Raw genomic sequence first — 23,367 nt, 5'->3', positions numbered from 1 at the left:
GCAGTACACTGTATTTTGTGCACCATGCGTGTTGAGGTCAGTGCTCTGTAGTGCACACTGACCTGAGAGCTGTAGTGATCTAATTTCATGGTCAAAAGATCACAGCAGCACTGATAGTCCTCAGTGATTTGAGGCTGCACAACTCTGTTTAAGTAAAGGGTTACAGTATGATATACAGCAGCATGAACCAGAGGTGTGAGGAAACATTTACTTCAGCACTGTACCAGCACCTCTTTAATCCCGTACACTCTTTGGTGGGTCTCTTAAATGCAAACTCATGTTGAGTGGATAAGTACTGTTCAAACCCACAAATCCCAATTTCGCTCTGAGATCCAAATGTTTCCAAAGATGCCAAAAATGTCGCATGCACAAGACTAATCTAAAATTGGGCTTTGAATGTGGTGGTGCTGCTGTGAAAATTTGAGTTTTCTGTTTGAAGATAATACCGATACATCAAACTGTAGCTGGAGTGAGCTGATATAGAACACAGTTTATAAGAACAAAAGTTCAAGTGCTATACGTATAAATACTTTTCTCTTGTATTTTCATTTTTGTTACGTTATAGTTTTACTCCACTACATTCTCTTGTATTGTCAATATTGTACCCTATTGCATTCATCTGACGGCTAATTGTTTTCAGGGAGCAAAACATAATGATAATTTCATGATGCATTGCTGCAGTTTAAATTAACAAACACTATCTAATGATAATGATGATAATAAGAAATGTTCTCATTATGCAGAATGGCCCCTCTCAGAGTGATATATACGTTACATCATTGATTATTGTAATGGATGCGTTAATAGCAGGAGTTTAGTGTTGTAGCTGGCCGAGGTGGAGCTACACTTAACAACTTTAAATAATGTTGAGGAGTTACTGTAACACTGATAATTAGTGAAATAATCCTGTGTTTAAACTCTTAAAGCAAAAGTTTGGCATTTTGGGAAATACGCCACTATTAGCTATAACTATTTCTTGTCCCTGAGCAGTTGCCAGGCAACCAGCAGAGACGAGTGTGCTTAGCCAAGAGATAGTCTGGCACATAACCCCCCCACTAAAACTGCAAACTGTCGTTTTTACACTTCAGTTTTTGTACAGATTAAACAAAAAAGACATAACATGTTAATTAGTGAGCTTAAGAGGTGCTTTCAGGCAGACTTTGCTGGAGCCAGGCTCACTGTTTAGATAAGCAGCTGCTGGTTGTAGCTTCACATATACTGTACAAACATGAGAGTGTTATCAATCTTCTCATCTAACTTTCCACCAGAAATCAAATAAACATAATTTCCTAAATGTCAAACTATCCCTCTAAGGCCCAGGCACACCAACCACAATGAAAGAACTAGTGGTGACGAAGGCCAACTGTTGCGTCGCTGCACATCGCCTGTGTCTAAGCCAAATAGCTGCACCTGGACACACCGCAAAGACTGCACCCAACAGCCAATTAGCACTTATGTTCTGAGTCTTCATGAGAGGAACTAACTCCCCATACCAGCAGGCGGCGGATCCTCATTCGAAAAAGGAAACTGTAAGACTGATAGGATGGAATCAAGATGCTAGTTAGCCAGTTAGCACATCAACAACGCAATCCAGTGTTAAAAGAGCAAAGGATATTTACTGTGCGTTGGCAAACAATAACACAAACAATTAAGGACCGTTTCTGCTAAAAAGCTCAGTAACTAAAAAAATGATCTTTCCTAATATAATAAATTTGTTTCAATCTCACACCCTCTTGACTTTAGTCATTTGTTTGCTTTTCAAACTCGTGCACTGAGCTGAACTGCCAATCAGAATGATTACGCTCACCAGCAGGCTCCCACAGTCCTGCTGGTCCTGCCAATGATTCAAGATGCTAAGTCAGCTGAAAAACAGCTATCCAAACAATATCCGACTAGTGCCAGTGGTGCAGGACACATCACAAAAACCAGAGCAATCACTGATGGTCAGCTTGGTGTGTCAGGGCCCTCAAAGTTACAATCTGGAAGATCTCTATTTCATTCTCTTTGGCAATAAATGGTAATTGCAGGTGTGTTTTTGGATCTCACTTCCAAGAGATCCAAACAGTATGGCTACCTTCTCTGACGGACAAATGACTGCTGAGTTATGGTCAAGGCGTCACCAACTGCGCGCTGCTTGTGATTTTTCCTGGAAATGTCACCTCAGACACCCAGTTTGTAATACTGCAAATGCAAAGGCTTTTGTCAATAGGCCATAGGCTCACTCGCTGTTGTGCTACCTCATTCAGCAATAGATAGTGACTAAACAGACATTTATTAGAATGAAAATCTTCAAGATTATTACTTTATTATGTACACTATAGTAACTATAGATATCAGACAAATGGAGTGAAGTAAAACAAATACAAAATTTTCCTCTTAAATTTAGTGGTGCAAAGTAGCATGTAACAGAAATACTATTATTAGATGCAGGTACAGTATTTATGAAAGTGTACAAAAGCCTGTTTATGAAGGGATGCTTCTAGTTTTGATGTTAGATATATTACAATGTTGAATGAGATATGTTTGGACAGTTCTTATCATCTTGAAAAGCTCACTTTCTTTGTAATACACCCCTAATCCCTCTTTCACCAGGCACCTCGGCTTAGACCTTGTTCCCAGAAAAGAGTTTGAAATGGTGGATCCAGATCAGATCAGCGTATCAGAGCTACACAAACTGGTATGTTGGATGGAAAATATTCTTGAACCATTGCATGCTGTGCAAATTCACCCCATGAATTATTGAATACTATGAATTAATAAAGTAAATGTGCGTTCTATGAACAATAATTAAGTACAGTTCTGCAGCATGCACATGCTACAGTATGTCTGTTGAAGTGACTCAGACGATGCTGTCTTTACATACTATGATACTTACTTTTTTTTGTGCCTTTTATTTTCACCGCCTGCTTTTGCATATAAGAATGTGTTGTCGAATGTGTAGGGATGTGTGAGTGTACCGATTATCAAATCATCCATAAGAAGGTGACTCACAAGAGAGAGCGCGATTCAGCTGTTAGAGCTGCCTCATGTGACCTGTTCTTTATGCTTATCTTACCGCCATATTGAGTGTGTCCCTTTCCTTGCCTGCACGTGACTCTCACAAGCATGATTGCCAGCAAGCAATGCAGACATAATGCAAAGTGACAGTCCCAGGTGAGGCGATGGGAAAATACATACGAATCAATTTTTTATCGTTGTTTTGAAAAATAAATTGCATATCTTAGTCTTGGTTGCTTTAATCCACCAACCAGACTAGAGACATATTTCCAGAGATAAATAATGCCTCAGATGTATTTTGGCTTCAGTGACATGGGACTTTCAAACGTATACAGAGACTGAGAAAGAGAGTGAGAGGAGATTTAGGAGATGTACTGAAGCAGATCCAATTTTAGAAATATGCGATTACAGCACAGATGTTATGAAATCTAATGTAATACTACTGGAGACTGTTATCTAGGAGGGAGATCCTTTCTGGTCAGAAGTTGAAGCTCCATATGCTGATCAAAACACTCTCCAACTGCCCTGCAGCCTCCCATTATCCCATTGCCATGTTTCTCAGCTTTGCACGCAGAATGTTTGTGCACTAAATGCTCTGTACAGAAACAACAGCGTAGCTCTTCCTTGCCAAAAAGCCTCCTGACTCTGTCGATGAAAGTGAGCTTGCTTTTGGCAGGGCACAAGGCCTTGGCACCTCTTCAGGTAGAGGAGTAGAGGAGTTCTTTCAGGCTGCTGAGCTGAGAGGTGTGTGTGGGCGATACTGGCTTTGTCCTCTCCTCTCCCACACGCTCACGTTTTGCCTCATGTGGGCTTCTTTTAGCGCTGCAGGAGCAGTAGTATAGCTGCTCGACTACGTACGTAGGTGAAATTTTGTCAGATTTGAGGCATCAACTGAGGCATCGCTCAGGTAGTGTGTGTCTGAAGCTGCTATAAGGTAAATAAGTTCAATGCTGTGTGGGAAGAGTAAAGAATGGGCCGACTGATCTGACATCTTTCCTTTGAACTTCGCTCTTTTTTAGCATGTATCCAGCAGACACTGTGGTCAGCAAAGCACAAACCAGGTATAGTCTTTTCAAAGCTGTTTGTTTACAAAATCACCCGAACCTTTCATCCTGTGCCAGCCTCTTCATCTCTCATTTTAGATTTCTCTCTGTACACAACCACCTTTAGACCTGGTGATCCAGGAATTTCTCTAATTGCACTAAGGATAAGAGCTTGTAGGGTTAAAAGCCTTTCATATGAAATTAAAATTACAAGGTGTCACTGCCATGCTCCATAAGAACCTCACACTATTGCTGCCAGAGTGGGATGGTTGATTCCCACTGGGGCCACATATGCCCTAAGATGTATGCACCAATGGTACTGCAGGGTAGATAGCTGTGTCCTCTGAATTTCATTTATGGAGAAACACCTAAAGATACACTATGCAGGGTTTTTTTCTATAAAACAAAACAATGTCAAGACTCTGCCCTCTGCCTGTATTTTCATATTTTCTTCTTATTTTCTGTGTTTGGGACATTTCCAGGTGGGTACCCTCACAGCAGTTAGGGGAGGTCAGGGCTTTAAAAAAATGTTGTGACCAGGTGCCAGACCATAAGCAGCAGGCATCCAAGAGAGAAGGCACCAAAAAACAAAACACAAATATAGCAAGGTCAAACGCCAAGCGAAAGATAATCTGGGGTTGACTTTTACTTTCACTTCTGCTGGTGAGCATGTGTACAACAGTAACAAACAGTCCTGCATAGTGTACCTTTAAAAGATTGGTGCATTTTGACTCCATTAAGAGATTAAGATGCTGTTTTTAAATATGAAATTTATGGCTTATTTTGCCACCTAAACCCTAGTACATCTCAAGACTGGAAGCTAGCTTGTCTCTGGTTGAAGGTAACAAAACATGCTTACAAGTACCTCTAAAAGCTAACTAATTAGCCTCCTGGGAAACCACAACATGTCATTTATTTACATACAGAGCCAGGCTAGCTGCTTCCTTCTGTGTCCAGTCTTTGTACTAAGCTAAGCTAAATGGCTGCTGACAGTAGCTCTATATTTCACAGGCAGTTATCAATGTTTTTCTCATCTAAAGGCTCAGACACACCAAACCAACATCAAACAACTAGTGGCAACCAAGGCTGACTGTTGCGTCGCCTCATGTCGCCTGTGTCCCAGCCAAAAAGTTGCATTTGAACACATTGTAAAATCTACAGCCAACAAGCCAACGAGCACATACGTTCTGCGCCTGCATGAGAGGAAATAACTCTACATTTAAGCAGGTGGAAGTAGTCATTGAAAAAGGGAAAGTGGGAGACCAACGGGATGAATTCCAGATGCGAGTTAGCCGTCAAGACAACCTGACGTTGAAAGAAAAAAGGATATTTACCGTGCACTAGTAAACAATAACACAATGACAAACCATTTCTGATAAGAGCTCAGTGGCTAAAAAAATAATCTTACCTCATATAACAAGTTTATTTTGATCTCATGTCTTCATGACGATTCTCTTATTGTGCACTGAGTTGAACTGCCAATCCGAGTTATTTCATTCACCAATAGCTCAGCCGGCTCTGACGCTGATTCAACATGCTGAATCAGCCAAAAAACAGGCAACAAGGGCCAACAAAAGGCTGACTAATGCCAATGATGCGGGACACACTACGCAAAGAAGGGCAACAGACGGCCCAACATTGACCAAACGGCCGACCATAGGCTTGGTGTGTCAGGGCCTTAACTCTCGGCAAGAAAGAAAATAAGCGTATTTTCCCAAAATATCTAACTATACCCTTGAAGAGTGAGATGGACATGACTGAAAGCTCCTATAACCAGCTAAATTATATATATGTTGATATATTAATAATAATTTAGTAATGGCTACAGTTGTCACACATCATATAAATAGAGAACATCACGGGAATACAGTCTCACCAGAGCTGCCGTTTCCATCATTCATTCATCATTTCTTGTAACCCTGCATGTCCTCTGAGCCTACTGTAAATAACATGCACATGTGACAGGATGAAATACACTGTGGAGCATATATCAATGAATTATTCACCCCTTCCAGTACACCCATTGATCTGTTAAATAAGCTTATCTATATACAGAGTGGCAGGTACTTGGCCTCGCTCGCAGTGAGGACCCGTCTTGTTAGCGGTCACTTTCTTCTTCGTTCCCAGGGTGACAGCACGAGACAGCGCCATGGTGACGGTTGCCGTGTCCCCGTGTCGCACCACCTCTTCATCAATCTGAAGAGCTTTACTTACAACAGCATCAGCGAGGACGCAGACGTCTTCTTCTTTCTGTATGACACTCGCGAGGCCAAACAGATCAGGTAACAGCCCCGAACGATCTCACGATGCATGCAAGGGCAAACACACTATTTCTGTCCGGCAGATTGACTGAGGTGTTCTGCAGTTGACAGACACTCTGATGCTGTGAACTGGCTTCTTTTGTAGTGAGAAGTTCATGGTGAAACTGAACAAAAATGGAGGACCAAAGAATCCAGAGAAGGTTGATCGTCTGTGTGCTCTCTTCACGGTAACACATTTTCCCTTCTAAACATTATATAAAAATATTCTACATCTCAACTGTCCCGCTAATAGTTTTTATCCCTTTCCTCTTCAGGACCTGAGCAGTAAAGACTTGAAGAGAGACCTGTACATTGTTGCACATGTCATAAGAACTGGTAAATAAAGAACAGTCTTTAATGACAGAGGGTTTTCATTCATTGGTGCTTCTTCTTAGCGCGTCCCTCTGCTTTTAATTTCCAGGTCGTATGCTGCTAAATGATTCAAAGAAAGGGCCGCCTCATGTGCAGTACAGACGACCTTATGGCTGCGCTGTTCTCGCCATGAGTGATGTTTTCCACACCATCACAGACCTCAAAGAGGAGAAAGACTTTGTGTTAAAAGTTTACACGTGAGTATTCATGTGAAGCTCTTTTTCCTCTTGATTATAAATGCAGCAGCACAAAAATTATTCCTCTGGCATTTTAAAGTGTGAAACAGAATATTATCATAAAAATGGTCAGTGTAATTGCTCAGTGGTTGCATGGCTTCTGTGCTTTTGGAATTAGAGCTAAAAGAGTCTATGCAGTAAGGCGGGAATGTGTGAATGTTCTGCAAATGTTGTGCATGACAACCTAGTGCCTCAGTGTTGATGCCTGGTGTGTTTTGACCAGAATGATAATGAAGTGTCCTCTGGAAAATCAATAGCTGCTCACCCCGGGCCTGAGATAGGGCCCTTGGCGTGTTGTGAATCTGGCTGCTTCTGTTAGGCTTCGCCACAGAGAGCCGCTCCTGTACGCTGGCCAACCCAGTAAAGGAGGGAGACAGAGAGAAGGATAGGGGAAGAGACTGAGAGGGATGACACTTAGATAATTGAGCAAAGTTAGAGGACAAAGAAAAAAAAACCAAGCTCAGCATTTTCTCTTGTCAGTCAACAGCTAGAATCTCTCCTTGTGTCAGCGTCCTCTCTGGGTCAAAGGTCATTCATACACTTTGCCATCCTGTTGTGTGTGATGTTTTTCTTGTGTAGTATTTTCAGGATAGCTTTACAGCTCGGTGTGAAATAAAGATTTCCAGAATAGAAAGCTGTCGTTTTTATTGGATTCCTCTGCTGCGGCGAAGAGCTCTTTCCTTTAAAAAGCAAGCAGTGATTCAGTGCTGAGCTGCCTCCAAACTGTCGGCTCCTATAACGCTCCAGTCTGTGCATTTCCCCATGCCATCCCAGGGGCCTACGGGCCCACAGTAATGAAAAAGGCTGGTAGAGAGCTGGCTGTCAGGTTTGCTTAGTGAGCTGTGCATTTGGGCTAATGTGCTGCTTGATAGCACCTCCCCCTGCTGCTACCTTTTCTCCAGGAGGAAATCGGCTCTGGGACACACGCTGTTCATGTAGTCCCCATGCACACAGTCCCGATCCCTCCATCTGGACTCACTAATGGGTGCGTTGTTAACAGCCCCACTCAACTGTCTTTCTCTCCAGATGTAACAATGAGAACGAGTGGTACCAGATACAGGAGAACATTATCCGCAAGTCCAACACCAAGTACTCAGCTCCCAGCACTAACTATGGTAAATATGTTGTCTCTACAGATCTGTTACCTGTTTGCTCTTTATGGGATTAAAGTTGCACCTTTTTTCTTTTGGTTTGAATTTAAAGAGATAAAAGTTAAAAGCAAAGTAAATGTTTGCTGCTGAAGTTTTTATCCAAAGCAGGCCACGGTGAGTAAACAGGTCAGAGTCCAGGGCTGCGAACAAATAGTCAAATAACGTCTTAGGTCTTTTCGTAAACAGTCACCCATTGCCTCGATGGAAAGATGTGAAGGATAATTCCTTCAAGGGCATTTGCCAACTGGTCATGGGACTGCTGACAGACATATATTGTCTTAAGAGTAGGATAGGCAGTTATGATGTTTTGGTATCTGGACATACACATAGTTTTGATCATATTTCGCCCAGATTTTAAGACTTCTGTCTCGATTCCACTACCACAGAGATGGAATTTCATGTGCATAAAGCACCGAAAAACTGAAAAAATTCAGCAGCAACATGTCCCTCTAGACACAGTGTCATGGTGAACATGCGGTCTACACTTTTTATAGTGACTCTTTCCGTCATAGAAATTAGTTCCAAAGAAAACTGTGACCAGCAAAGTCTGTTTATTAAGAACTGGACTTGTTTTTTTCTGCTGCTGACATGAACTAAACAAAACAAAGAAAAAAAAGATTAAAATCATCCTTCAGACTGAATAATTTTTCTTCTGGATAATGTAGGAGTTGTATGATAATTTATACCATGAGATGATAAACATTTATTGATTGTTAAAGACTTATAAATACTGAGGTGATTATTCCTTCATTATCTTTAGTTGTATTAAGTTACACTTTGGATTATTTTTGCGTCAATGTGATGAAGTACCCTGAAGTACCTGTGGTTCCTTATTTAAAGGATGTAGTTAAACATTTGGCATTTTCACTTCCTTGCCCAATAGTTTGATGATACAGCTCTCATGTCTGTATAGTAAATTAGAATTTAGACAGACAGTTAGCTTAGCACAAAGACCAGAAACAGTGAGAACCTGTCCAAAGGTAGAAGAATATGCCCACCAGCACCTCTAAAGCTCATTAATTAATCCATGCTCTTTCGTTTTTATACAGAAGAAAAACAGAGGTGTGAAGACTACACTTTACGAGGGATTACGTGGGGGGATTGTTTCTTGGCCGGGAGCTGTGACTTCTGCTCCTGGCCAAGAAATAGAAATTGCCCTTAGCTAAGCTAATCGACTCATGTCTGTAGCTTCAAATTTAAATGACAAATAAGAGACTGGCATCAATATCCTAATCTGACTTGTGGCAAGAAAGCGAATAGGGTTGCTGAATATTTTCTCAATTAATCTTTTAGTCTAGAAAATAAAAATAGAAACTAGTTCCCACAACCTTATATGACGTCTTTAAATGTATTGTATTGTTTGCTTTGTCAAAAGCAAAATGTTGTATATCATTGACGATTATGAAAACCAGCCAAATATTCACCTTTGGCAAGCTGAAACCAGGAAATTTTAGAATTCTATGTTTGTTATAAAAAGACGATTGATAATAAAAAATTGTTCTGTTGATTGAATAAGCGATTAATCAACTAATTGTTTCTGCTCTAAAAAAATATATTTCTTAAAATGTCAAATTATTTATTTTTTTCAGTTGAATCAGACAGTATATAAACTAAACCCTGATATTTATGAATGTTAATTAAACTTACCTCACAGTATATTACCCACCGCTAACTCTCACTGTAGTAACAGGAGTAATAAAACCTGATGGAGAAATCAAATTGGGTCAGCACTTATTGAAAAGATAACGCAGGTCACGCTGTGTCTTTGGTATTAAAGAGACAGTTCACCCCATAAAAAAAATATACATTTTTTTCCTCATTCCAGTCTAGATTGTTTTGGTGTGAGTTGCCGAGTGTTGGAGATATCGTCCGTAGAGATGTCTGCATTCTTTCCAATGCAATGGAACTAGATGGCACACAATTCGCCCTGCGGGTTGATACAGTTAGCGGGTGTAGTTCAGTAGAAATAGAATAGTTCCTACTTGCTGCTCACTACTGCTCACAACAAGGTCTGTGGATTATCTTGAGTAACTGGGTCATGATTTCTGGAAAGAGACATAGCTGCTGAGTTTTTCAAATGTATTTTTGGCGCTTTGACCACCACAAGCTGAGTGCCGTCTAATTCCAGTATATTGGAGAGATGGCAAACATCTTTATGGCCGATGTCTCAAGCAACTCACACCAAAACAATCTAGATTTACAAATAGCACAACAGGTACGATTTTTGATTTTGGGGTGAACTGTCCCTTTAAACAATCATGCTGCGTGGAGTTTTTAAAATGGTCTCACTATAAGCGTGAACTCTCCTTCTTCACTATTACTTACTGTATCTTTTTTATGAGCAACTCACAGTTTGATATATGACTCATGCCTCACAAAAATCTGCCACTAGATTTGTGTGGTAGCCATATTTTTCCTTGCTTCTTTGCGTAATTCCACTACACCATTTTCTCCTCCCTCCTTCTGTGGTCCCCGGCTCTGATCACGTCTCTCCATCCACTCTTGTGTCTGTCTTCTCCTCCCCCACATTCTGACTAATGTCCTTTAAATACCCCTCTGTCCCTCCCTTCTCCCATCTCCCTTCTTCTTCATCCCTTTGCTTTCTTTCCCTTCAATTCCACTTTCTTCCTACAACCTCGTACCTCTTCATTTGCCCTTTGCCCCATTTACACACACACACACACACACACACACACACACACACACACACACACACACAAACATGCCCACCCTCACCTCCCTCCTTCTGCCCCCAGGCCTCATCATTTCCCTGCAGCTGCTGCGGGGTGAGCTGGAGCAGATCAGACGGGAGAACCAAGCTGTGTTCAACAGGGCCCTGGCACTCACACGCAAACTGGGTTTCCCAGATGTCATCCTGCCAGGTAAGGAGGCAAAGAGCAGTGGGCGGTAATGGGGACAGAGAGGTCAGGAGGAGGTGGAGACCAGAGGCCAGATGGCTTGGAGGAATGAAAAGAGGGGACGGTCACAGATCAGGGTGCAGAGGATGCAGATAAGGGAGGTCAGGGACGAGGCAAGATGAATATGAGGAAAGCAAGAGTGGTAGTCAAAGATTTAATAGAAGAAAACAGCGAAGCAGCATTAAAGAAGATGAAGGAGAGAACAGAGTTGGCTGTGGTGATGAGGAAACAGTAAAAGCACATGTAAATACATATTTTAATGTACTTTATTTTTACGTTTACAATGATGACCTGGCCAAGATGCAGCGACAGGAAGTAAATCAATACAAGACACTAAGAAATACAGTAGATGCAGCTAGTGCAATAAAACAACTTCAGATAAATGTTTATACTTACACAACTTAATGCTTATATGTCACTCCAGTTCAGAGGAAAACATTGTACTCTAATAACATTAAATAAGCTTACAAAATATGTACATAAATTTATTGTATGAAACTTGTACATTACTAGTGGCCTCTTGGCACATTTCAGATGTTTGTGAGTTTTGTTCCCCCTCTGAACTCCTCAGATTGTCTCATTTAAATCATTTAGGCCCAAAGAGGTAAAATTATCCAAACATAAAATGAATTAAAATTTGTTTCACAGAACTTTGTTTGTTCTTCTTTCCTACCTCATCATCATCTCATGACCCCACAGATATATTTCGTAAGTTGGGAACCACTGTATCAATAGGATTAATAGATTACTATACCGGCAAAGTTATGATTTGTGTATCAGTTGTGTTATCTTGAATTTGTGATGCCTCCACTGTGAATGGAGAATCCAAAAACATAAAACATTCTTCATGAATTAAAATCATCAATAGAGAAGCTCACACATAACTCATGCAGTATGATCCAAGTCTCATTAATCCAGTCTTACTCTCAGGGCTTCCCAAACATATGCATTTTCACTTACACATTGGCACTTCTGACAATGTGTAAGTAGCGCCTGAGCATGCGCATATATATGGGATCTGCTTGAGCAGAGATCAAACACAATAGAGGGCTGTAGGATTGAGTCCTAAAACCCATAGTTAGCATCTTAGCACTCCCAGTTCCCTCGTCCAGAAGTAAGTGAGCTTTAGGTCAGATGCCTGAAAAGTCTGTGCTTCACACAAGCTTAAGATACTTTCACATTTTATTCTATAACATAAATATGTCAGTAAATATGCCCCCCATCAATGTTAGAGCTTTAATGTGTCTTAACAAGTGGCTAAATGAGACTACAAAGCGTCATCACGCTGAACACAGCTTTAAAACCTCATTGTGGTGACAATGTGAAGGTCATGCAACTGTAGTGTACTACGTCTATAGCCTCACACTAGCTTTTTACTTGCTTAACAAAACTTTTAAGTATCATACACAGCTTATTTTCTGCAATAATCCAAAATCTCACAGCGGGGTGTTTCTCTGCAGAGCCGGTACTTTTACCTTTATTACTATAAGTACATTTAACTGACAGTATTGTTCTTTCACTGAAGATTTTGAATGCAGGACTTTTACTTGTAATGGCATATTTTAGATTGTTGTATTGTTACTTTTACTTAATTGAAGGATTTGAGTACTTCTTCTATCGCTGGTATTTTGGAGACTTTCAGTTTGTCGCTCCCTATTTGCGTGCGATCAGCATTTAGGTCAGGTGCTGAGTAACTTATAAAGAGCAGAGGTCTTCAAAGATATCTCAAAGACAGAGAGAAAGGAAGAGGTGTGTGTTTATTTCGGTATATTTCATCAGATAACATTGCTCTGCTTTGTGCCTGCTGAGAGTGTATGATCCTCTCCTCTCCTCTCCTCTCCTCTCCTCTCCTCTCTCTCTCTCTCCTCTCCCACTCCTTTCCAACTCCTTTCCAGTTAGCCTGAAATACCTCCCAATATCACCCCGTGTGACTCATCTGTCCCCAAGGAAATGACTTGGATATAAATAACTATAATCTGATTTTATAAATAACTGCAATATCTTCCTCCGCTGTTGCCACTGATATTTATTGCATTAAACACTGACCTCACAAAAGGTGCTGAGGCAGTCATGAGCTACAGTGTATTACAGCTCAGCGGGGTCATTTCTCATCGTCAAGAACAATGACGTGTGGTGCACATCTTGGTCTTAATTTATGTTGACCACTCACAGTGCAGCTGTGGAGCAGAGGCTGACATGTATATTGCAACTTATTAACATTGCCAAGGCAGGAGACATGTTTGTTATCATAGTCTGGGATTTTCTGAGACGTCTTTGTCCTGTTGTTGAACTTCATGAGGTCAGTGATTGTGCACGTCATTCTACCTAGCGGGTCAAGCTTAAAGTAATACTTCACTTCCGTATATCATTACTCACCTTGTGTTACGTTAAAGTTGTGAAGAAAACATTCTCCTCACATGACTCCACAATGAACGAGGAATCCAAAAACAGAAAGTTCTTGATGAATTGAAGTCAAAGGGGTCTATGTTTAACAACGGCAAAACCAAATCAAAACATCTCTCATTTATACAGTTGTATGCTCAGTACTTCCCAAACAGACAGCCCTTTCTGATGGGAAACTGAACTAAAAGTGAAACATACCTATGCTCTCTTCAGAGCCAGACTCTGTTGACGAAAACAATCATTTTACTTCGCAGAACACGCCAGCTGCTGGTCAACCACTGCCTCATTCAGTGTGTTTATGTTATTGGGCTTTATAGGGTTAGTAAGGATTCAGCAAACTCACCCAACAACCCAAACAAACTATTGATTGGGGCAGCAGTAGACCAGCAACTTGCATGTTCAGCGAGGTAAAATTACTGTTTTTGTCAATGGAGTCTGGCTCTAATGAAAGCATAGATAAGTTTTGCTTTTAGTTCAGCTCCTCGTTGGAAAGGGCCATAAGTTTGAAAAGTACTGAGCATATGACTGAATAAAGGAGACTTGGATTATACTGCACGAGTTGTGTGAGAGTTTGTAAATGGATGTTTTGATATAATTTTGCTGTTGTTAATCATGGACCTCCTTTACTTGAATTCATCAAGAATTCATCGTTCACTGTGGAGGCATGTGAGGGAAAAAAAACAAGCTTTCTTAACGAATTCAGTGTAACACAGGGTGAGTCACTGATATACAAATGGTCACTTGGAGGATTTCCTTTAAAAGATTGTGCTGCGATTTGGCATTGTACTTCTGTAACATTGTAGGATTCACAGTGGACTGAAAAATAAATCAAAATTGATGCAGTGCAGCCAGAGATTATTTTATTTCATAACACACGCTTCTCCCTTGTCAAATCCTGACACCTGCATTACCCATAATGCTCCTTGACTGTCGACAGTTTGGATCAGAGATTTGGGGGTGTTATGCTATTAACGGCTAATGTAGCCTCAAGCCCCTAGCCACAAGCAGAGATGAGGAGTGGGCTCATAATCTCACTTCTTCCTCCACAGCATGGATGTATTACTGTAAGAGAGCTGGATATGTCCCACACACAGCCTTGCTGCCAATTTGACCCAGTGGGCATTTGCAGTACTGCAACTGTTGACGAGATACCTCAAACTGCAAACTAAGGCAATCATTACTCTTTGTATTATGATTTTTTTTATCCTTGCATGTTTTATAATTGTTAAACTGCCCCAAAGCCTAGAAAAACCCCCCAGTATAAAGTGTATGGGCCAAGTGGGAATGCAGGTACTGTGCTGCAACACAAAAGCACGTTTTTGGTGCTCTGTAAGCAGTTTTCATTCAAGCAACTGGGCGCCATCTTTGTCCAGTAGCCAGTTCTTACAATATATCCATGCTCAACACCCTCAGTTTTTTAAATTTTTTCTAACTTGTTCCCCACACGAAAATGGGTAGTGGAACTTTCCAAGACCTGTAAACAAACTTTGATATGTACGATTGTTGGAGTTCTATTTTTAACTCAAGTCTCTCCTTTGTGATGTTTAAGGTGACACACGCAATGACCTGTATCTGACCCTGGAGCGGGGGGAGTTTGAGAGGGGCGGCAAGAGCGTCCAAAAGAACATCGAAGTCACGCTCTATGTACTCTACGCCGACGGGGACACTCTCAAAGTATGACACATATGAGTTATTATGTGCCATATCATCCATATATGAGTCATGATGAGTGTAGCGTTCCTCCCATACATCCACACATTAGTTTGGTACATCATTAACAGTATGTGTCACTCAACACGATCTACTGTGCTTCTTTTTCCTTCTTAGGACTGCATCAGTTTGGGCAGTGGGGAGCCCAGCTCCAGTGAATATCGCTCCTTTGTCCTTTACCACAACAACAGCCCTCGCTGGAGTGAGATGGTCAAGTTGCCTATTCCCATAGATCGTTTCAGAGGATCCCACCTACGCTTTGAGTTCAGACACTGCTCCAGTGAGTCACTAATGCAGCCTGGTGGCAGTCATCCCTCAGCACACGAGTTTGCTAGGACAGATTGGATCACGCTCTGAGTTATACAAGTATGGTTTGTGCTGTGTAGATACAGTATGGTGGTGCATGATATCATGATGTGCTTCCTTTCAGCTAAAGACAAAGGAGAGAAAAAACTGTTTGGTTTTGCCTTCACTCCCCTGATGAGAGAAGATGGGACCACACTGTCAGACGAGAGCCATGAGCTATATGTGTACAAGGTATGTGCAGGTGTAACACACACACTTGATGGTTGGTGTCTTCTCTTTATCTTTGATGTCTCTTTATCTTTGACCTTTTGTGTCTTTAACTTTTTAATTTGAGTGCATTAAAGTGGACCCGCCATGGTGGGGAGTCGGCTGCTGGCAGCCCTCTGTGTGTCTTTATTGTATTTTCTCAGCAGTGACCTGAGGTCATGACCTGCTCTGCCTCTGTAATTAAATGCATCGTCCATTTTGTTTTCTGCTCTCCCTCACCAAAAACATGTACAGCAGCTATGCTGTGAAAGCTAAGCAGCCCTGAATGACTGATCCAACAGTGCCATGAAATGTGTGTTGATTCAGAGGCTTATGTCAGCCCTTTTGGGCCTGTGACCCCGATTTTAGGCACTAAAATTAAAGAATGACCACAGCAATTAGAGAGTTGTCATATAAAAAATAACTTCAAGTATGACATAATCCAGCAAGGAGCGAAAATATAAATATGTCTGGGCATTTGTAAGAAAGGTCCTCAAATATCGAAAGCATGTCCAGTTACCTTTTAACTCAGCACCTTTAGATATGAAGGAAGTGATGATATACTGTATTCCAGAAATTAGAAACAGGTTTATCGCCCAGTAGGTCTTCACATGGAATACATTTCTCTGGGTGTTTGGTGCATAACAATAAACAGTAAAAGAAAATGAACAATAAAAAGAAGCACTGCAAACAGTCAAGAAACACAAAAAAGGAAATAAAAATATGAGGGGGCTTCATATGGACCCTTCTCGTAAACACGACCCTATTTGAATGCAGCATTTGAACCCTCCTGTGACCCAGAACTCTAGGCTTTGTACAGTAGTATAACAGCCTAGCCTCAATTAAACACCCAGTCCGCTTTTACTAGCCTGGTGTGGCTACACTTTTTTTTTTTTCTAAATCTGTTCTGATCAACCTGCAAGTTTACACCAATGGGACAAGACAAGACAGTGTATCGTCATCGACTCTCTGTACAAACGTTCTACAACCTCCGGCTTTCAGGAATATGTAACAACTGTAAGAGTGCTGTTTTGTTTTTTTGTTTTTTTGAGTATGTGTGTGTGACATGTACAAATACAGCCAGGAGCAGCAGTGACCTAGAACGGAGGCCGACATACATGTCAACAGCCGCAGGGATGTAAATGAGACAGACTTGGGCTCAGCGGGGATGGAGGACTGTTGTCAGTGAATGCCACAGCAAGTGAACACGCTCCGCTGACAGTTTGTAACTGACTTGACCGGCTGACTTTGCTACAAGCTGATTGGCTGTTGAAACAGGTGACATGCCTCACGTTTTAAAACCGGCCACTGGCAACTTCACAAGTCGCAGGCGACATCATCAGCAGGCTTGAGTCAGGCTGAGGCCACTGCAACTTTTCCCTACAACATTCTAAAACAGTTCATCTTGTCACAAATCTTTGGTCTAAATTTCGCTTAACTCCAAATGGTCTCCAAACATTAATGAATCTTCTCTGTCCCTCTGTTATCTGCCTTCTAGTGTGATGAAAATGCCACCTTCAGTAACCAGGGCCTGTACCTGAGTCTGCCCTGCTGTAAAGAGGACTTCAACAGCTGCCCCAACCTGCCGGCCAACCTGCCCTTCCAGAGAAGCCCCAAAGAAACCTTCTGGGTGTCCACGATACTCTGCTCCACCAAACTCACACAAAACGGTAATCAAATACCGTACATGCTCTCATTTATATAGTGTCACGTCCAGATCACTTTAATTCACCTGACTGTTTCTTATTCTGTTTCCAGTGGACCTTCTGGCTCTTCTGAACTGGAAGGCCCATCCAGACAGGGTGTTGGACATCCTCGGTCGATTACGTCAGATCAGCGGAGAGGAGATCGTCAAGGTCACTGTCAGCACATTATTTATCTATTGATGTGAAGGTATATTTACCTTCTGTGTGGCTGCAGGGTGTGTTTGACAACACACGACACAAAATATTCAGCCTCAGATTTCGTCGCTTAGATTATTTAGGCTCAGAAAGAAAATACATTTTCATATTTCAAAGATAAAAGCAGGACTGATTATATGTGATATTATGCTATTCTTATGTAATGACTGATGAGATTAATTATTTAGCTTTTAAAGCTTTAAATTGTTCACTCGATTTTATATTCACAATGTACTGTTTTTTTACAGTATTCACAAATAATTTAAGAAAAAAATGTTTAACACTGTTTAGAAGTCACATCATCATGTCAGAGTTTTTAAAAAAGGGTTTTATTATGTTTTTGGATGAAGGGGCTACCCTTTGTTTTCTATTTTAGTCAGCAGCCTTTAATGTGATGCTTGTGCTGAGTGTTGTTCCTTTTTCTCCTCACAGTTCTTGCGAGATGTCCTGGATACGCTCTTCTGTCTTTTAGATGACAACACTGATAAATATGGACCGCTGGTTTTCCAGTCACTGGTAGGAAAACGAAAGGAGGACACATATATACCCTACTGTATGATTTATCTTGCCTGTAAGCAGATGAAACAAGCAATACATATATATAAATATATATGTGTGTGTTTAGGTGTTCATCATTAACCTGCTCAGGGACAGCCGTTTCTACCACTTCAGACCTGTCATGGACTCCTACATCCAAAACCACTTTGCTGGAGCTCTGGCATACAAGTACAACAACAAAGCAAATGCAGAATCTGAAATAAGATACCTACAAAGTCACACTCGATAGCCACTCTCATATTTTTAAACTGTGTGTCTGCAGAGAGCTGATTCGATGTCTTAAGTGGTACATGGACCGCTCGGCCGAGGTCGTCCGACAGGACCACATTCAGGAAGCCATGAGGGTAAAGTATCATACTCACTTCCTTCTGCTCTGTCCTGGCTCCTTCTTCTGGGATTAATTTGTGGGAAATGGACACAGAGAGGCTGATAAGGAGTAATGTGACGCCATGTAAGCCTCAGTCAGCGACTTCTCTGCTGAGAGGAAGGACGTTATATAAAATCTCAGTAGATATTGACGCGCTCAGTGTTAAACATTTCCACAGTCTGTTTACTGGTATTTTGTTTAACAACCATACAGTGGAGAATGCATACAAATTACATGAAATACCACAGAAACAATGCAGAATTTATATACACAGACACACTTAGAAAACAAGAGGAGATGTGTAGTAAATATACAGTATATATATTAACAAAGCTGCTTTAAATGCTGACTATTGCCACCTCACATGAGGTTTAACTTTGGTATTGTAGCAAAGGTCAAGAGGATGTTTCTCACCTAGCCTCTACATTGTTAATAAAAGCTTGGTATCAAGGGCGTAGGTTTCGTTTCAACATTGAGGCTGGACACATGAAACAGAGTTGGTCCTCTCCCAGGGACTTTTCAGCATTAGACACTTAATTTCCTGCATCCTGGTGAATGTTCATGCACCAATTCAGTTTATGGTGTAAATGTCTTACGTTTGTCAAATATAAAAGTCTTCTGCCACTCTCATTATTTTGCTGTCCCCTATGTCCCTGAAATCTTTACCTATAGTTGGTAAGTCTTAGGGAATCTCTCAGTGGAACCTCTTAAAGTGAATCTCCATGTTTCCAGTTTAAGTTGTTGTATAACATCTCTGATCATCGTAGTGTAAGTGGGAGGTTGTGTCTATTTCCAGGACTCCTCTAAGAGGAGTGTCCTCTCCCAGTACCTCACATATAGCCAACAACACTGGGTCAGGTGCTACCATATGTCCCAGGATATCTCATTGGAAATTTCTTTCCTCAATGAGATCATATGAAGAGGTATTCTCTCATGAGACCTGACACATTTAAAACATTTCTTTATATATTGATTTTCTCTAAATGATCAACCACAAACACTTTCAGTACTTTTTCCACTCTAAGGGAATTTAAAGTCCCTTTGCTGACTGTATATCTCCATCTGCCTTCTGTCGACCCCCCCCCCCCCAGGCTCTAGAGTACCTGTTTAAGTTCATTGTCCAGTCTCGTATCCTGTACTCGAGAGCCACCTGCGGGATGGAGGAGGAGCAGTTCAGAGCGAGCATCCAAGAGCTCTTCCAGTCGATCCGCTTTGTCCTGAGTCTGGACAGCCGCAGCTCAGAGAACCTGGTGTTCACGCAGGTCAGATCAGTTCACCGCCTAACAGATGTGATGACATACAGTGTCTCACCTGCTCGGCAGTCTTATTTTGGTTATAAGTGTTTATTTTCTCTTTTGCTCATCCTATTAGTTTGCACTCATGATTCATTGACTCATTTTTGTTTGTTAACTTCTTTCATCTTTTCTATTTATTTCACTTTTCATTCCGTGCACTTTCATTCTGATGCTTCAATCCTTCGCCTGTTGCCCCATCCTTGTCTTGCTCGGGGACAGTTTAGGGGTGTGATCAGCTGCATGCCTTTCTGTGATCATGCTCCTGGGCTCTCGTCCATCTCAGTAAGTCACAGCGCCCCCCTGTGTTGATACCACATTGCAGCAGATGCTGTGTGTCCAGGATGATGTATTCTGAAGTAGCTGATATGCAGTCAGTGTTTTTCATAGAAACTGAGATTATGTCTGTGGAAAGAGATGAATTGTTTGTCCCTCTTTTAAGATCTTGATGCTCCTTTTAGAAGATAAATAGCAGGCTTATTTTTGGGCTATTTTTGTTTTGTGTCAGCGTCACTCAGAAATGAGCGATTTCTGCTATAAGTGATAGTTTTTGTGATGTTTTTATACATGTCAGTGTAGTTTCTTTGAAACATGTTTTTTGCAAACTACAAATTCATTCTCTGTGTTCTTTGTTCCTCCGCCCAGGCTGCACTGTTGAACAGTTTCCCTGATATCTTTGACGAGCTGCTACAGATGTTCACTGTTCAGGAGGTGGCCGAATATGTCAGGGGCACCCTTGGGAGCATGCCCAGCACAGTGGACATTGGCCAGTCTATGGATGTAGTCAAACTGCAGTCCATCGCTCGTACAGTTGAAAGCCGCCTCTTCTTCTTCCCTGGTGAGACAAATGCGGAGGATTATTTAACAACCGTACATGTAAGCCTAATGTCCATGCAGTGCTTTTCAGTCTCATCCGCACTCTGTTCCTTTCTCTCCTCCCTCAGAGTCTCGTAGTATTCTGCTGCCGGTGGTTCTGCATCACATCCACCTGCATCTGCGCCAGCAGAGGGAGCTGCTCATCTGCTCTGGGATCCTTGGCAGCATCTTTTCCATAATTAAGACAAGCTCAATGGTACAGGACCTTGTACCATGTACATACTTGACATATATGATTTAAAATCCCTTTTCCAAAAAAGGATTGATTGAATTAGTAATAAAGATAATTAGAAAATTCCTATTTCCGTGATACTGCAGCTATAGCTTGTTTGCACAACACTAAAACATTCCCATTAAATGGCATGCATCTCTGTGTCTCAGGAGTCTTCTGTTCAGGAGGAGGTGGAGATGATGGTGGAGAGCCTTCTGGATGTGCTGCTGCAGACTCTGCTGTCCATCATGAGCAAGTCTCACTCTGTGGAGACGTCCAGAGGACAACGCTGTCCCCAGTGCACTGCCGAGATAACGGTAAGCTTCCACTCAATGTGCTTCTTTGATGTTCATTAAAAACAGCTGGAATTTAGTGAATATTTTGAGGTGATTAACCTTTTAAAACATGTTTGGCCGTATCTGTCATTTTCTGTCATGCAGGGGGAGTATGTTTCCTGTCTTCTCTCTCTGCTCCAGCAAATGACGGAGATCCACTTTCACCATCTACTCAACAACTTCCACAGCAAAGAGGAGCTTAAGGTAGGAAACTCTCTGAGTCACAGAGCTGCGCATGATTACAGCATTTTGCTGCAGCCTGCTTACTACATACCTTGACTGCATACACTTTCTTAATATATTCCTTGGCAGGAGTTCCTATTGAAGATCTTCTGCGTGTTCCGCAATCTGATGAAACTGACGATCTTCCCCCGGGACTGGAGCGTCATGAGGCTTCTAACTAGTCAGTGAGTCTGCTTTTCCATTTCTGTCATGCAGTCTTTGTCCCGGAGATGGTAAGGGAATACAGCCAACCATTAGATCAGACTCTCTTCAGATAATCCTGTTCTGAAGGTGACGCTTGTGTTGCAAATTTTTTCATCTATTTTTGGCAGCTACCTCATTTCGTAAGCTGACAGTGTAATGTTTGCTTTTCCGCAGTATCATCGTGGTGACTACACAGTTCCTGTCTCCGGCGCTGCACAAGAACTTCTCAGAGACAGATTTTGATTTCAAGGTGTGTGTCTGAACAGCAGGAGGCTGCATATGACATTTAGGAAGCCCACGACATCATGAAGCCACAGACTACTTGATACTTTTCCACAGTTCACTTTCTGAAACTGGTGTTAATGATTCAACATAGCATTTACTCACTTTTTTTTTTCTATGGTTTGTGTTAGGTGTGGAACTCCTTTTTCAGCCTCACTGTACTGTACATCAACCAGCCCAGTCTGCAGCTGGAGGCGCTCGGCCCGGCTAAGAGAAAGAAAGTCCTTGACAAGTAAGAAACCACCGTATATTCACCCTGCTCTTACTAAAGCGCTCTCTGTAAAAACAGCCATACAGGTCGACTGTGCAAGCAGCTTATTATGACCCTTACTTACGTTTATTGTAAGATGACGCCCTCTAGTGGCTGTAGTAATTATTACGGTAGCAGAGGAGGAAGCAATGTGACGTAGTATAAAATGCGACAATGTCCATGTAATGTTATATAATGATCAAGCCTCCAGGAACAGGCCCAGATTTTTCTCACTTGCGATATTGCAGAAAAAAAATCCCCTGCAGCCCAGAAAGTATTTTCCCCATTGACCACAATTGTAAAAGAGATGTCTGTATAACTGTTGACAGGTGAACTCAAACTGCAAACAAGGTATCTTATGACTCTCTCTTTCTTTTCTTATGTTTTTTTATCCATGGATGTTTTATATTTCTAATTGTAGGGGCCAGTGGGAGAAACGCTACTGCATATATTCAGTGGGCCACATACCCCTGAATTAACCCCGCAAAATAGAAACTTTTTTGGCATATGCACCAGGCAAACAATTCCATTCGACTGAATAGACGCCAATCTTGGCATCTGGTATCTGGGTATTATTATACATCTGTGATAAAGATCGAAGAAGTCCCCACAGTGTGAGCAAAAAGGGTGGTGGATCGGTCAAACAAGCACAGGACTTTCACCCCAGAGAAAGGTTTTCATGCCCTGAAGTCAGCATTGACTTCTTTTGATAACCACGTATTGTATTATGCTAGTATGTAAAGCATGCTATGTTAGTAATGTATTTGACACAATGTGTATGTTGTCTGTCACATGGCATACGTCACACTAGGTTAATAACAAAAGTACTATTTAAAGCCAGGCCATGATCTTTTTAAACCTAACCACAACATTTTATATCATAACTGTGACGATTCATAACATTAAGGATGCTTTTAAAACTGCGACAGTAACATATATTGTTTTGGAAGTCAGTGGAAATCAACTTATTCTGTCATTTAGATATGAGAGATTGTCAGTATGTTCATTGTGGGCATTTTCTCCAACACAGGTTAATTCTTTGTGTAACTGTTTAAACTTCCCACTGTTCTCTACTCTGTAGGCATGGAGATATGAGAGTGATGATGGCTTATGAGCTCTTCAGCATGTGGCAAAAACTAGGTGCGTAAGACAACACAACTCCACACTCACATATATGTATCACAGTG

General features: G+C 41.4%; 1 protein-coding gene across 4 annotated transcripts in view; it reads left to right on the top strand.

Annotated features, from left to right (window-relative positions):
* Window positions 1-23,367, top strand: part of LOC125892134 (dedicator of cytokinesis protein 3-like) — a 67,568-nt gene that overhangs the window by 22,210 nt on the left and 21,991 nt on the right. For all 4 annotated transcript variants that reach the window (XM_049581922.1, XM_049581920.1, XM_049581919.1 and 1 more), the window contains 25 exons: window positions 2,593-2,677; window positions 4,017-4,058; window positions 6,168-6,322; window positions 6,447-6,528; window positions 6,616-6,676; window positions 6,762-6,909; window positions 7,975-8,063; window positions 10,856-10,981; window positions 14,970-15,094; window positions 15,248-15,410; window positions 15,561-15,667; window positions 17,181-17,352; window positions 17,441-17,538; window positions 18,016-18,099; window positions 18,209-18,309; window positions 18,404-18,485; window positions 19,600-19,770; window positions 20,446-20,638; window positions 20,745-20,872; window positions 21,058-21,204; window positions 21,328-21,426; window positions 21,535-21,629; window positions 21,823-21,898; window positions 22,062-22,162; window positions 23,262-23,320. In XM_049581922.1, coding sequence (XP_049437879.1) covers window positions 2,593-2,677; window positions 4,017-4,058; window positions 6,168-6,322; window positions 6,447-6,528; window positions 6,616-6,676; window positions 6,762-6,909; window positions 7,975-8,063; window positions 10,856-10,981; window positions 14,970-15,094; window positions 15,248-15,410; window positions 15,561-15,667; window positions 17,181-17,352; window positions 17,441-17,538; window positions 18,016-18,099; window positions 18,209-18,309; window positions 18,404-18,485; window positions 19,600-19,770; window positions 20,446-20,638; window positions 20,745-20,872; window positions 21,058-21,204; window positions 21,328-21,426; window positions 21,535-21,629; window positions 21,823-21,898; window positions 22,062-22,162; window positions 23,262-23,320 — 2,789 coding nt within the window. The remainder of the gene's footprint in view (window positions 1-2,592; window positions 2,678-4,016; window positions 4,059-6,167; window positions 6,323-6,446; window positions 6,529-6,615; window positions 6,677-6,761; window positions 6,910-7,974; window positions 8,064-10,855; window positions 10,982-14,969; window positions 15,095-15,247; window positions 15,411-15,560; window positions 15,668-17,180; window positions 17,353-17,440; window positions 17,539-18,015; window positions 18,100-18,208; window positions 18,310-18,403; window positions 18,486-19,599; window positions 19,771-20,445; window positions 20,639-20,744; window positions 20,873-21,057; window positions 21,205-21,327; window positions 21,427-21,534; window positions 21,630-21,822; window positions 21,899-22,061; window positions 22,163-23,261; window positions 23,321-23,367) is intronic.

The sequence above is a fragment of the Epinephelus fuscoguttatus genome, linkage group LG7 (genome assembly GCF_011397635.1).
Source record: "Epinephelus fuscoguttatus linkage group LG7, E.fuscoguttatus.final_Chr_v1".
NCBI lineage: Eukaryota > Metazoa > Chordata > Actinopteri > Perciformes > Serranidae > Epinephelus > Epinephelus fuscoguttatus.
The sequence above is the reverse complement of the archived record's forward strand: the minus strand, read 5'-3'. Positions and strand labels throughout refer to the sequence as shown.